The sequence below is a fragment of the Pseudophryne corroboree genome, chromosome 1 (assembly GCF_028390025.1).
Source record: "Pseudophryne corroboree isolate aPseCor3 chromosome 1, aPseCor3.hap2, whole genome shotgun sequence".
In the NCBI taxonomy this organism is placed as follows: Eukaryota; Metazoa; Chordata; class Amphibia; order Anura; family Myobatrachidae; genus Pseudophryne; species Pseudophryne corroboree.
Genome location: NC_086444.1, coordinates 660,127,660 through 660,143,223, shown reverse-complemented (window position 1 = coordinate 660,143,223; position 15,564 = coordinate 660,127,660). Strand labels below are relative to the sequence as shown.

The following is a 15,564-nucleotide window of genomic DNA, read 5'->3' as shown; positions in this document are numbered from 1 at the left end:
AGAACTTGGCGTCAGGAAAGCTGCGCCTGTTTTCATCTGAGCCCCTTTTGCACAGTTTCAGACTCAGTCGCACAGATGTACCAATGTCGCACATCACAGTGGTCTGCATACATTAGTAAAAAAGATTTAAGATTTCCAGTAGGTTTATTTGTGCTTACAGATTAAAATAGCCGTGAGGCTTAACACATGGCTAAAGGGTATATTCTTTTAAGGTCGGATTCATTCCGACATGCATTTGTCGGACTGGATCCGACAAGGGCTATTCAGTGCCCATCTCAATTCGACTTTAAAAAAGTCGAATTGAGAGGGGGGAGAGCCGTGGGCAGACGGGGGACAGCAGTGAGCGGCAGCTATGACACATCCTCATGCAGCGCTTTGCTGTAGCGCTGCTGTCCCCCGTCTGCCCGCGGCTCTCCCTCGTCTCCTCCTCTCAGGTCCCTCATCTCAGTTTGACTTTTTTTTAAGTCGAACTGAGATGGTCGGAAACGGGGCCAAAACCTGTCGAAATTTGGCCCCGTTTCCCTCAGAAGCACATGAATCGGCAGCTATACCTCCACCCCACATGGTAAGCCCCGGGGATACTTAACTACAAATGACCCCAATGCTCCCAAACCGGGTAAGCTGCAGTGGAAACAGGTAGACCAGGTTGTCCGACCCGGAACCCATTTCTAGCATAGGGAGAGACGCATTCCGGGACAAGGAGATGATGTGATCTCCAAGCATTGGCACTGCAACCATGTGCAGTGTAAATGAGAATTACCCGGATTGGTGCCACAGAGAAAAATGGGTATGGGAGGAGCATTGAGCCTATCAAGGAGGGATCAGAGGTTTCTCTCTAGCGATGCTCCCATAGGGTTGGAATAGATGAAGATGGCTTTATCTATCAGGGCCAAGCTTTGAAAAGTTAAGCTCTTTGTAGCTTGGTGAATTGGCCTATACCACAGTCCCCAGTGAAAATGCTTTAGTCTGCCTAATACAAGAGATCTCATCTTTATCAAATTCAAGTAATGCAAAAATGAATTGATATACATTTAATTTTGTATCCTGATGCACAGCGTCAGATTGGCCAACCGGGGAACTGGTTCCAGACTATTCATGCTGGGACAATGTTTAGAAGCAACCGGCTCTTTACACCCACTACCTGCATCACAGGTGAATGCAGGTGCAGGGAACCAGGTGCCTCTAAACATTGTCCCGGCATAAATGGACTGGAAGCTGTTGCCCGGTCGGCCAGGCTGACGCAGCTCATGCATATCTATCTTCCTCATATACTGCCCATACATTCATGTATTTTCTACATCTTGAACTTTAATATTAGGATCAGTAGGAAGGAAAGTCCAAGAAATCAGTAAACTTCTTTTCTTTGGTAGTATATAGACTGTGGCCATGATTCATGTTTGTAAGTAAAGCAAAAAAAGCAAGCAACTGGAGAAAACCATGCTGCACTGCAGGTGGGGCAGATGTAACATGTGCAGAGAGATTTATATTTTGGTGGGGCGTGTTCAAACTGAAATCTAAATTGCAGTGTAAAAATAACATTTCTCCAGCAGGGTCCACAGGTTATCCACAGGGTAAACATTGGCACATGAGGTAGCGACAGTGGATTGGCACCAACGATCAAAGTTTTCGGCATCCCAGAAGGCAATGGGCCAGTCCCCTATATCCCCGCCTCCTGGCTCAGGCAATTCAGTTTTTTGTTTGGTGCGGCAGGAGCCGGACCATGGTCAATGGCCTGCTGGTTTTTAGCAGCCATAAACTTTTTATTATTTTATTTGTATAGTCTTACTATTTTTTAAGCGATCTTTCTAAAACGCGTCTTATACGTACCTTAGAAAGAGTTGCTCTGACAACTCCCCGCCGGGTCGCGACAACGCTTACTCGCGTGTACAGTGCTGTTTCCGCAGGTGTCTGTGTAGGATGTACTAGCAAGTCCAGCAGACGTTACCAGGCTGTGGCCGGAGCACGGGGAGAAGGTAAGACATCGGTTCTGCTAGGTAGGTGAAACGCGAGACACAGCCGCACTGTTTCGGGATGGAGACTACCAAACAGACGCTGAAGCGGCTGCCACCTCGGGTGCACCAGCGCTAGGCCTCAAGGATCATAAGCTCTAGGGGTAGTATGAGGCCGCGATCCCTAGGGTTGATGCCAGCAGTGGGGAGTAAGACGCTCACTTGGTCGTCCCTCTTCCCGGTTCATGACAAGTTTTTCTTTTGAGTTTCCCACCATAAACTGAGTTCCCGCTTCTGTCTGAGACGCTGTATATCTTAAAGGACTCAGTCGCAACATAGGCGCTGTATGATTGGTGCATCGGTGTTCACTTGGACGGTTGTGTACACGAATAGCGTCTGGATCCACTCAGCGTTCACTAACGTATTGATCGATACTGGAAGTGGGGTGGTCTCCCTGTATCCCACTCTGCTGAGCCGGGTGATACAACACTAAGTCTATCTACCTTTGAGTACGACTAGTTCGATAAGTGCCTGATGCATATGAGTCTGTAAACTGTTGCTGCTGTTTCTTTTGCTGTGAGACTGAATACGTTTAATCTCCTATATAAGGTAATGCAGTAATATGTTTCTCCTACATACTTAAAATGTATCTAGTTGATTATGTGCTCATATTGCTTATTATACTAATCTGCTTATTATACTAATCTGCTGAGCCGGGTGATACAACACTAAGTCTATCTACCTTTGAGTACGACTAGTTCGATAAGTGCCTGATGCATATGAGTCTGTAAACTGTTGCTGCTGTTTCTTTTGCTGTGAGACTGAATACGTTTAATCTCCTATATAAGGTAATGCAGTAATATGTTTCTCCTACATACTTAAAATGTATCTAGTTGATTATGTGCTCATATTGCTTATTATACTAATCTGCTTATCATACTAATCTGCTGAGCCGGGTGATACAACACTAAGTCTATCTACCTTTGAGTACGACTAGTTCGATAAGTGCCTGATGCATATGAGTCTGTAAACTGTTGCTGCTGTTTCTTTTGCTGTGAGACTGAATACGTTTAATCTCCTATATAAGGTAATGCAGTAATATGTTTCTCCTACATACTTAAAATGTATCTAGTTGATTATGTGCTCATATTGCTTATTATACTAATGTATAACCTGTGAGTGATTGCTAGTGTGATTGCAGACTTTACTATAATTCTGTCAGTTTCTGTGTATTCCGATCCTCAATGCTGGTGCAAGGCAGAGAGGGATCGGATTGTATGTCACTTTAACAAATTTAAAAATGAGTTCAGTCACAAATTGTGTAATTACATGTGTGTGATTTATTTATCATGTCTAAGAGAGGCAAGGGTGAGGAGGGTACACTCTCTCTCCACAGCAGCACCAACGCTCATTTCATGTTTGTCTTGCAAAGCTGTGTTAATTTCTCAGTGTCTGGTTCAAAATGGATTATGTGCAAATTGTTTTAGCTTTCACCAAAGCCTCCTGAATAATCCGAGCAGACACGGGTTCAAGTTGAACCCCCATGAGCTACTTTTGCACAGACATTATCCAGTATAGCTGAGCGGATAATGCCAGCTCCTATACCAGGGATAGGTTACCTTATCAACCCTTACATGTAACATTACCCCTGTGGTTTATCACATCCAGTACAGGAATCTGCAGCCTCTCAACAAAAATAGGCTGAAAGGCCGGTGGTAAGTAAATCACATAGACCTGAAACAACATCTTCACAGTCTACAAATGTTTCAGATGAGGACTCGTCGGAGGATGAGGACTCATCGCACTCCGGGTCTGCATACAGAGACGAGGATGAAGGCCTCAGCTGGACATACCTGAGCTAATTAGTGCTATGAAAGCCATTCTGTCCTTAGAGGAAGCAGCAGAGCCTTTGTTAAAATCTAAGGCACCTGTGTTTAAATGTCCCAAAACAGTTGGGACTAAACTTCCTGGGTCAGAACAGCTGACGGAAATTATGCAAGGGGCTTGGGTTACACCCAGTAAGAAGTTTAGAATTCCAAAGAAATGGAATTCCAATTATCCTCTTCCAGCTGGGGACTGTTTGAAAAGGGAGGTTGCTCCCAAAGTAGATACGCTGTGTCATTCGATTGGTACACAAATCTACATTACCTCTGCCTTCAACATCATTAAATTATGTCACAGATATGAAAGTAGATTTAAAAAAAAAAAAACACACCTGGATAGCAAAAGCAGTGGCAGCCTGGGCTGATGCATTGGAGGATGATCTTTCATTGGAATTTAGAGAGCAAAAATCCCATATTGCACATATTAAACAGGCGGTTATTTTTATGGAAGAAGCAGCCTTGGATATGGGTACAATTGCCTCTCAAGCATCAGCTTCAGCAGTAGCAGCTCTACGTACATGGAAAGCTGACTCAGAATCTAAGAAGGTTCTAGAGTCCTGCCTTTTACTGGAGATATTCTTTTGGTAAAGAATGAAACAGTATTTTGGAATCAGAAGCAGACTCCAAGAAAGTGAAGTTTCCTTCCGCATACAAATCCAAGCCTAGATTTCCAGCTTTTCGGAAAAGCAAAAGGAAAGGGTTATGGCAAACAGTCTCAATCTGACAAGTCTGGTAAGACTAAAAAGCACTGCGCTACCAGAGGGCCAGCTTCCAAAGCAGAATTGAAGCCATCAGCTTGATGGTGCGGGCCTCCACCTGGGGGATCCCAGGGTGGGAGGCTAACTTCTTCATTTTTCACAGATCTGGCAGCAGTCCACCACAGATGCCTGGGTGCAAGAAGCGGTATCTCACGGTTATGCGTTTGCCTTCAAGAAACACCCTCCTCAAAGGTAGTTGTTTTTTTTGTTTTTGTACCAGCCCGTCTTCAGTGTAAATGAAGGCCAGGACTTTGCAAGATACAGTTCAGAAGTTGTTTCAGTCAGGAGTGACAATTCCAGTTCCTACTGCGCTGCGAGGACCAGGTTTTTATTCCAAACTGTTTCTGGTTCAGAAGCCAAATGAGTCGTTCCAGCCCATACTCAATCTCAAAGTGCTAAACAAGTACGTTTGTATGCCTTGGTTTCAAATGGAGACTTTACGTTCCATTATTTTGGCCATGGAGCCGGAGGATTTTATGGTTTCCCTGGATTTTCAGGATGCTTACCTACATGTTCCTCTAGCACTGTCCTGTCAGTGCTATCTCCGGTTTGCTATCCTCCAGCAACACTTTCAGTTTCAGGCCCTATCATTTGGCCTGGCCAAAGCTCCCAGAGTGTTCACCAAAATGATGGTTGTAATGGCAGCTTATCTCCATCAACAGGGGATAAGAATTTTTCCATAACTCGACGATTTATTAATCCTGGCACAGTCTCAGGAATTGCTTCAGTGTCATCTGCAGCAGACAATAGCTTGTTTGCAGAGACACGGTTAGCTCATAAATTGGGCAAAATCGTCCCTGATTCCGTCACAACGTATGACTCACTTGGGGGCTGTGTTGATTCGCGTCTTCAAAGAGTCATTTTATCTCTGAACAAAATATCCAAATTTCAGTTGAGGATCCAGGAGCTGCTACACGGTCAAAGGGTATCCATTCACGCAGCAATGCGTGTGATGGGATCTATGGTGTCGACATTCAACATGGTGGGCTATGCTCCATTCCATTCGAGGTCTCTACAATGTCTGATCCTTTCCATGGAATGGGTTACATCAGACAATGAAAACACAGACTATGGTCCTTCCTCTGGAAGTAAGGAGGTCATTAGCCTGGTGGATGCAGACATCCCATCTGGACAAAGGGAGACCCTTCTGGATATCGGATTGGGAAGTTCTGACAATGGATGCCAGCCAGTCTTTAGAGCTGGGGAGCAGTGTGAGGAAGGAGTTGCTTCCAGGGGCAGTGGACCAAGGAAGAAAGTTGTCTGCTAATAAATATATTGAAACTTCAGGCCAAATATATGGCACTCATTCAGGCAAAGGACATCCTCTAGGGGAAACCAGTTCAAGTTCGCTCGGACAATGCAACGGCAGTAGCGTACCTCAATCATCAGGGATGAACTCGCAACTAAAAAGCAATGAAGGAGGTAAACCACACGTTAAGGTGGGCAGAGCTTCATCATCCAGCCTTGTCCGTAGTATTCATTCCAGGAGTCCTAAACTGGGAAGCCGATTTTCTCAGTCGACACGCCATTCATGCAAATGAATGGGCTTTACACCCTGAGGTCTTCAAGACTCTGGTAGACAAGTGGGGGTTACCAGAGATAGATCTCATGGCGTCCCATCAGAACAACAAAGTTCCTGCATACGGGTCAAGAACAAAGGATCCCAGAGCGACCTTTGTGGATGCCCTGTCAGTGAGATGGGACTTTCATCTGGCCTATGCGTTTCCATCGATCGCCCTGTTACCCAGGGTGATGCGAAAGGCAAAACAAGGAAAGGGCACCATGATGCCACCGGCATGGTCCAGAAGACATTGGTACACTGCAGAGGCTGTCGATGGATGTTCCATTCCTACTCCCTCAACATCCAGATCTACTGTCTCAGTGTCCTTGCTATTACAAGTATCTGGATAGACTGTCTTTGACGGCGTGGCTCTTGTGACTTCCATCCTGAAAGCAAGAGGATTCTCACAACAGGTAATTCAAACAATTCTCAGAGCAAGGAAACCATCCTCGGCTCGCATTTATCACCGAATATGGCGAGCCTATATTAAATGGTGTGGTGACCGTAAATTTGACCCTAGGTCTTTCAGAGTTTCCAGAGTCTTAGCATTCCTTCAGGCAGGAATGGACAAAGGTCTATGGGTGGCTTCCTTGAGAGTGCAGGTGTCAGCATTGACTGGTTTCAAAAGAAAATTGCTAACCTACAGGATGTGCGCACTTTCTTTCAGGGAATGCTTCACATCCAACCTTTTGTTCCTCCTGCAGTGCCTTGGGATTTAAGTTTAGTCCTAAAGGCGCTTCAAGTTGCTCCATTTGAACCACTAAAGCAAGTGGATCTTAAATGACTGACAGCTAAAGTTCTCTTTGTGCTGGCTGTTGCTTCAGCTAGAAGAGTTTCAGATTTAGGAGCATTAATATGTCGCCCTCCTTTTCTGATTTTTCATCCAGATAGAGCGGTTCTCAGAACCAAATCTGGGTATCTTCCTAAGGTAGTGTCCAAATTCCACCTTAACAAAGAAATTGTAGTCCCAACCTTCCAAGGGCCGGACCTTTCTGCTGGAGATGCATCGTTGGACGTAGTCCGTGCCTTAAGGATCTACGTGGATCATACCAGTGCCATTAGAAAGACAGACACTTTCTTTGTTCTCTATGGATTTCACAAGAGAGGATGGCCTGCTGACAAGGAGACACTGGCGGATAACTATTTCAGAAGCATATTCTCAAGCTGATCTCCATATTCCGGCTAATGTTAACTCTACTCGTAAGGTAGGTCCATCATGGGCAGCACAGCGTGGTGCTTCAGCTGAACAGATATGTAAGGCAGCCACATGGTCTTCCATTAACACATTCATTAGATATTATGCCTTTGATACCTTTGTCTCTCAGGACGTTGAATTCGGGCAAAGGATTCTCCTGTACTGTCAGGAGCGTCCCCCCCACACACACTAAATTTGCTTTGGGACATCCCAAGGTGTATCCTGTGGATAACCTGTAGACCCTGCAGGAGAAATAATAGTTATGGTAGATTTACCGTTGATAACCACAGTATCTACAGGGATCCCACCCTGACGCACCTGATTTGAGGATCTTTTCACCTACTAACCTCTTCCTTCTTGTACAGAAGGGCGTGCATGTGTGTTCTTCTCGCCTGATTAGGGCTCTCTGTGATGCTCCTGCCTTGAGCCTTGGAAAACAACTGAATTGCCTGAGGCAGGGATATAGGGGACTGGCCCATTGCATTCTGGGAGGCCAATAGCTTTGATCATTGGTGCCAATCTGCTGTCGCTACCTCATATCCCAATGTTTATCCTGTGGATACTGTGGACTAAATAGAGTCTACCATAACTATTATTTTTGGGCTACATTGAAAAGCAGCCAGTATTTATCCTGTACAGAAAATTATATAAATGTATTTGCTCCCCCTGCATGGCAACATGGTTTGTTTCAGGCACAGTTACTTTTTTTTTTTTCTTACAAACATGAATCAGCCATGTGTACAGCTCAGTGTTATGCCTATATGCAGCCAAGCTCTTTGGAAAAAATTGTATTCATAAAATGGCAACATGTAGGAAAACATTTGCATTATAATCTTTATAATAATATTCTTGGTTTATTTTAAACAGGTTGTATTCTAACCCAGCCAATTGGATACATTGAATCCTGTTTCACAGCTAAAAATGGTACACCTAGACAACCCTCTATTTGCAGTTTGTCTCGTGGCTGCTTAAGAATAAGCAAAACTGTTTTTAATAATCCAGAGCATTCCGTAATGGACCTGCAACATTTCTCTCATATATGGTGAGTTATCAAATTTTTTTTTTATTTTTTTTTTTGAATTTCATCTTATTTAAATGTTTTTTTTTTTTTTAATTTTTTCTTTTTCTTTCAGTAATATTAGGTGCAATGGTGCATTATCTGCTTCCTAACTGCCCAGAACGGTGTAGCACCACCGGTCCCTTAGTTCTGCCTGCTGTTTTAATGCAGCAGGCAGAAAATGTGATGTGTTTAATATTCTGACACCTGTAAGACCTGACTGGAGGCAGAGCTGGCAACAGAAATCTTGAGGCCCAGTACAGTGATATCTCTGGGGAACCCTCAGATTATATAATATATAATATAATGTGCGATGGATAAGTATGCAGAACTCATGGGACTTTGTATAACACAGCTGGTCAGTCAACATTTCATTTTATCTGACGAAATTTTATCATTAAAGTGAAACATTGACTGGCCAGCATGTAACAGCGTCCTGCTGCTAACTGTCATGTTGTTGCACAGTATAGCTACCCGGTCGGCGGCACTCATGGCCCAATATGAAAGAAACAGACCACACGGTGTCTTGTGTCAACGTTTCAATGTTCTTTGACGAAAAATATTCAGTCTGTAGCTCCCTCTCTCCTTCCTCCCACACACCCCAGTCTGTCTCTCTCCAATGACTCCATGCTGCATTCCCAGCTCCTCCACCCCATTCCAAAACCCTGTATCCCCTCACCTTACCCCACGGAGAGATACACTCTGCACTCCCCAGTATACAGGCCTGAACACTGCACAGCAGGTACCATCGTCCCTTACACCCCACCAGAAAAGGCCGGCGCAGAGCACAGGAATCCTGGCCAGCGGAGTTGCTGCCATCTCCTGTAACTGCCTGTAACAGAGCTCTTGTCACTATGAGACTGCACCCATACCACCTAGTTCGCTGCCCTATCCCTGCCGGGCACAATAAGTGGCGTATACTTGGGGCCCCTTTGATCCTTGGGGGCTCGGTACAGGTGTCCCCTTTGACTCCCCCTTCCCCGTCACTGGCCCTGACTGGAGGATTTGGAGCATGTGTCAAGAACAGTCAGATATATTCCCACACACTCTGGTCAGAGTATTATAGCGGTCATTGTGAGTGCTATGTACTGTTTCATTGAGTTGTTTCTGGACATCTAATTCTGTTAACAGTATTAGATATGTTTGTAAAATGGACCTACCTGAATAAGCCCTATTGTAGCCAGTTTTCACTGAATCCTCTCGTGCTGGTAAAAATGGAGACTCCTCTAACAAACTATGGTTTTTCTAATGTAGACTAAAAAATAAATAAAAAATTGAGCTTTACTCAGGCTTACCGGTGCAGGGTGGATTGCGAGGCCAAGAAAACGGCATTTTGCAAGGCAGTGCTTGGCCTCGCCACTCCCGGAAAACGCCCCTCCCCCGAATGCCTCTGCCTGTGAATCAGGCAGAGGTGTTTGCATTTCTACGATGCGATCGCCGGACCCGTTCTGCACATGCACGTACTTTTTGAAGCATGTCAAGCTCTTAACAAATGCATGAAGAGTAGTAATATTCAGCTTCTAATTACTCTTAACATGCTATATCTTGCAGTCTCTTCTTGTTTTTTTATTCTTCCTAGGTGGATTTTTTGTTGTGGCTGAATCCTATAAGGAGCTGTAGCTTCACATACAGAAAACATAAAGATATTACCTGTATTATTATTTTTTTACATATGTACATATTTATTATTTCTCTATCGTCCTAGTGGATGCTGGGGTTCCTGAAAGGACCATGGGGAATAGCGGCTCCGCAGGAGACAGGGCACAAAAAGTAAAGCTTTAGGATCAGGTGGTGTGCACTGGCTCCTCCCCCTATGACCCTCCTCCAAGCCAGTTAGATTTTTGTGCCCGGCCGAGAAGGGTGCAATCTAGGTGGCTCTCCTAAAGAGCTGCTTAGGAAAGTTTAGCTTAGGTTTTTTATTTTACAGTGAGTCCTGCTGGCAACAGGATCACTGCAACGAGGGACTTAGGGGAGAAGAAGTGAACTCACCTGCGTGCAGGATGGATTGGCTTCTTGGCTACTGGACATCAGCTCCAGAGGGACGATCACAGGTACAGCCTGGATGGTCACCGGAGCCTTGCCGCCGGCCCCCTTGCAGATGCTGAAGTAAGAAGAGGTCCAGAATCGGCGGCAGAAGACTCCTCAGTCTTCTAAAGGTAGCGCACAGCACTGCAGCTGTGCGCCATTTTCCTCTCAGCACACTTCACACGGCAGTCACTGAGGGTGCAGGGCGCTGGGAGGGGGGCGCCCTGGGAGGCAAATGAATACCTAATTTGGCTAAAAATACCTCACATATAGCCTCCGGAGGCTATATGGAGATATTTAACCCCTGCCAGAATCCGTTAAGAGCGGGAGACGAGGCCGCCGAAAAAGGGGCGGGGCCTATCTCCTCAGCACACAGCGCCATTTTCCCTCACAGAAAGGCTGGAGGGAAGGCTCCCAGGCTCTCCCCTGCACTGCACTACAGAAACAGGGTTAAAACAGAGAGGGGGGGCACTAATTTGGCGATATGCTTATATATATATTAAGATGCTATAAGGGAAAACACTTATATAAGGTTGTCCCTATATAATTATAGCGTTTTGGTGTGTGCTGGCAAACTCTCCCTCTGTCTCTCCAAAGGGCTAGTGGGTCCTGTCCTCTATCAGAGCATTCCCTGTGTGTGTGCTGTGTGTCGGTACGTGTGTGTCGACAGGTAGGAGGACGATGTTGGTGAGGAGGCGGAGCAATTGCCTGTAATGGTGATGTCACTCTCTAGGGAGTCGACACCGGAATGGATGGCTTATTTAGGAAAATACGTGATAATGTCAACACGCTGCAAGGTCGGTTGACGACATGAGACGGCCGACAAACAATTAGTACGGTCCAGACGTCTCAAAAACACCGTCAAGGGTTTTAAAACGCCCGTTTACTTTAGTCGGTCGACACAGACACAGACAGGGACACTGAATCCAGTGTCGACGGTGAATAAACAAACGTATTCCTTATTAGGGCCACACGTTAAAGGCAATGAAGGAGGTGTTACGTATTTCTGATACTACAAGTACCACAAAAGAGGGTATTATGTGGGATGTGAAAAAACTACCATAGTTTTTCCTGAATCAGATAAATTAAATAAAGTGTGTGATGATGCGTGGGTTCCCCCCGATAGAAAATTATGGGCGGTATACCCTTTCCCGCCAGAAGTTAGGGCGCGTTGGGAAACACCCTTTAAGGTGGATAAGGCGCTCACACGCTTATCAAAACAAGTGGCGGTACCGTCTATAGATAGGGCCGTCCTCAAGGACCAGCTGACAAGGCTGGAAAATATAATAAAAAGTATATACACACATACTGGTGTTATACTGCGGCCAGCGATCGCCTCAGCCTGGATGTGCAGAGCTAGGGTGGCTTGGTCGGATTCCCTGACTAAAAATATTGATACCCTTGACAGGGACAGTATTTTATTGACTATAGAGCATTTCTATATATGCGAGATGCACAGAGGGATATTTGCACTCTGGCATCATGAATAAACGCGATGTCCATAACTGCCAGAAGATGTTATGGACACGACAGTGGTCAGGTGATGCAGATTCCAAACGGCACAGTATGGCCGTATACAGGAAGAGGACTTGTTTGGGGTCGGTCCATCGGACCTGGTGGTCACGGCAACTGCTGGAAAATCCACCGTTTTTTACCCTAAGTCACATCTTTGCAGAAAAAGACACCGTCTTTTCAGCCTCAGTCCTCTCGTCCCTATAAGATCATATCTGCCCAGGGATAGAGGAAAGGGAAGAAGACTGCAGCAGGCAGCCCATTCCCAGGAACAGAAGCGTTCCACCGCGTCTGACAAGACCGTACAGGACCCCTGGATCCTACAAGTAGTATCCCGGGGGTACAGATGGGAATGTCGAGACGTTTCCCCTTCGCAGGCTCCTGAAGTCTGCTTTACCAAGTCTCCCTCCGACAAGGAGGTAGTATGGGAAAAAATTCACAAGCTGTATTCCCAGCAGGTGATAATTAAATTACCCCTCCTACTACAGAAAAGGGGTATTATTCCACACTATATTGTGGTACTGAAGCCAGAAGGCTAGGTGAGACTTATTCTAAAAATTTTTTTTTGAACACTTACAAAGGTTCAAATTAAGATGAAGTCACTCAGAGCAGTGATAACGAACCAGGAATAAGGGGACTATATAGTGTCCCGGGACATCAGGGATGCTTACCTCTATGTCCCAAAATTTGCCCTTCTCACTAAGGGTACCTCAGGTTCGTAGTGCAGAACTGTCACTATCAGTTTCAGACGCTGCCGTTTGGATTGTCCACGGCACCCTGGGGTCTTTACCAAGGTAATGGCCGAATTGATGATTCTTCTTCGAAGAAAAGGCGTCTTAATTATCCCTTACTTGGACGATCTCCTGATAGGGGCATAGTCCAGGGAACAGTTGGAGGTCGGAGTAGCACTATCTCGGATACTGCTACAATCAGCACGGGTGGATTCTAAATATTCCAAAATCGCAGCTGATCCCGACGACACGTCTGCTGTGCCTAGGGATGATTCTGGACACAGTCCAGAAAAAGGTGTTTCTCCCGGAAGAGAAAGCCAGGGAGTTATCCGAGCAAGTCAGGAACCTCCTAAAAACAGTGCATCATTGCACAAGGGTCCTGGTAAAAATGGTGGCTTCCTACGAAGCAATTCCATTCGGCAGATTTCACGTAAGAACTTTTCAGTGGGATCTGCTGGACAAATGGTCCGGATCGCATCTTCAGATGCATCAGCGGATAACCCAATATCCAAGGGTGTCTCTCCTGTGGTGGTTATAGAGTGCTCATCTTCTAGAGGGCAGCAGATTCGGCATTCAGGATTGGATGCTGGTAACCACGGAGCCCAGCCTGAGAGGCTGGGGAGCAGTCACACAAGGAAAAAATTTCCAGGGAGTGTGATCAAGTATGGAGACTTTTCTCCACATAAATATACTGGAGCTAAGGGTAAATTTATAATGCTCTAAGCTTAGCAAGACCTCTGCTTCAAGGTCAGCCGGTATTGATCCAGTGGGAAAAACATCACGGCAGTCGCCCACGTAAACAGACAGGGCGACACAAGAAGCAGGAGGGCAATGGCAGAAACTGCAAGGACTTTTCGCTGGGCGGAAAATCATGTGATAACACAGTCAGCAGTTTTTCATCCCGGGAATGGAAACTGGGAAGCAGACTTCCTCAGCACGACCTCCACCCGGGAGAGTGGAAACTTCATTGAGAAGTTTTTTCCACATGATTGTAAACCGTTGGGAAATACCAAAGGTGGACATGATGGCGTCCCGTCTGAACAAAAAACGGGACAGGTATTGCGCCAGGTCAAGAGACCCTCAGGCAATAGATGTGGACGTTCTGGTAACACCGTGGGTGTACCAGTCGGTGTATGTGTTCCCTCCTCTGCTTCTCATACCCAAGGTGCTGAGAATTATAAGACGTAGAGGAGTAAGAACTATACTCATGGCTCCGGATTGGCCAAGAAGGACTTGGTACCCGGAACTTCAAGAGATGCTTACAGAGGTCTTATGGCCTCTGCCGCTAAGAAGGGACTTGCTTCAGCAAGTACCATGTCTGTTCCAAGACTTACCGCAGCTGCGTTTGTCGGCATGGCGATGGAAAGCCGGATCCTAAGGGAAAAAAGGCATTCCGGAAGAGGTCATTCCTACCCTGGTCAAAGCCAGAAAGGAGGTGACCGCACAACATTATCACCACGTGTGGCGAAAATATGTTGCGTGGTGTGAGGCCAGGAAGGCCCACAAAGAAATTTCAACTCGGTCGTTTCCTGCATTTCCTGAAAACAGGAGTGTCTATGGGCCTCAAATTGGGGTCCATTAAGGTTCAAATTCGGCCCTGTAAATTTTCTTCCAGAAAGAATTGGCTTCAGTTCCTGAAGTCCAGAAGTTTGTCAAGGGAGTATTGCATATACAAACCCCTTTTTTGTGCCTCCAGTGGCACTGTGGGATCTCAACGTAGTTCTGGGATTCCTCAAATCACATTGGTTTAAAACCAGTCAAATATGTGGATTTGAAGCATCTCACATAAAAAGTGACCATGCTCTTGGCCCTGGCCTGGACCAGGCGAGTGTCAAATTGGTGGTTTTTTCTCAAAAAAGCCCATATCTGTTTGTCCATTCGGACAGGGCAGAGCTGCGGACTCGTCCCCAGTTCTCTCCCTAAGGTGGTGTCAGTGTTTCACCTGAACCAGCTTATTGTGGTGCCTTGCACCTACTAGGGACTTGGAGGACTCCAAGTTGCTAGGAGTTGTCAGGGCCCTGAAAATATGTTCCAGGACAGCTGGAGTCAGAAAATCTGACTCGCTGTTTATACTGTATGCACCCAACAAGTTGGGTGCGCCTGCTTCTAAGCAGGCGATTGCTCGTTGGATTTGTAACACAATTCAACTTGCACATTCTGAGGCAGGCCTGTCACAGTCTAAATCGGTTAAGGCCCATTCCACAAGGAAGGTGGGCTCATCTTGGGCGGCTGCCCGAGAGGTCTCGGCATTACAACTCTGCCGAGCAGCTACGTGGTCAGGGGAGAACACGTTTGTAAAATTCTACAAATTTGATATCCTGGCAAAAGAGGACCTGGAGTTCTCTCATTCGGTGCTGCAGAGTCATCCGCACTCTCCCGCCCGTTTGGGAGCTTTGGTATAATCCCCATGGTCCTTTCAGGAACCCCAGCATCCACTAGGACGATAGAGAAAATAAGAATTTACTTACCGATAATTCTATTTCTCGGAGTCCGTAGTGGATGCTGGGCGCCCATCCCAAGTGCGGATTATCTGCAATACTTGTACATAGTTACAAAAATCGGGTTATTATTGTTGTGAGCCATCTTTTCGGAGGCTCCGCTGTTATCATACTGTTAACTGGGTTTAGATCACAAGTTGTACGGTGTGATTGGTGTGGCTGGTATGAGTCTTACCCGGGATTCAAAATTCCTCCCTTATTGTGTACGCTCGTCCGGGCACAGTACCTAACTGGCTTGGAGGAGGGTCATAGGGGGAGGAGCCAGTGCACACCACCTGATCCTAAAGCTTTACTTTTTGTGCCCTGTCTCCTGCGGAGCCGCTATTCCCCATGGTCCTTTCAGGAACCCCAGCATCCACTACGGACTCCGAGAAATAGAATTATCGGTAAGTAAA

At 46.0% G+C, this 15,564-nt stretch overlaps 1 protein-coding gene across 1 annotated transcript in view; it reads left to right on the top strand.

Moving 5' to 3' along the window:
• TRMO (tRNA methyltransferase O) overlaps window positions 1–15,564 on the top strand; it is a 104,152-nt gene that overhangs the window by 27,397 nt on the left and 61,191 nt on the right. Inside the window, exon 2 of the mRNA XM_063914666.1 lies at window positions 8,214–8,388. Within this exon, the coding sequence (XP_063770736.1) occupies window positions 8,214–8,388 (175 nt within the window). The remainder of the gene's footprint in view (window positions 1–8,213; window positions 8,389–15,564) is intronic.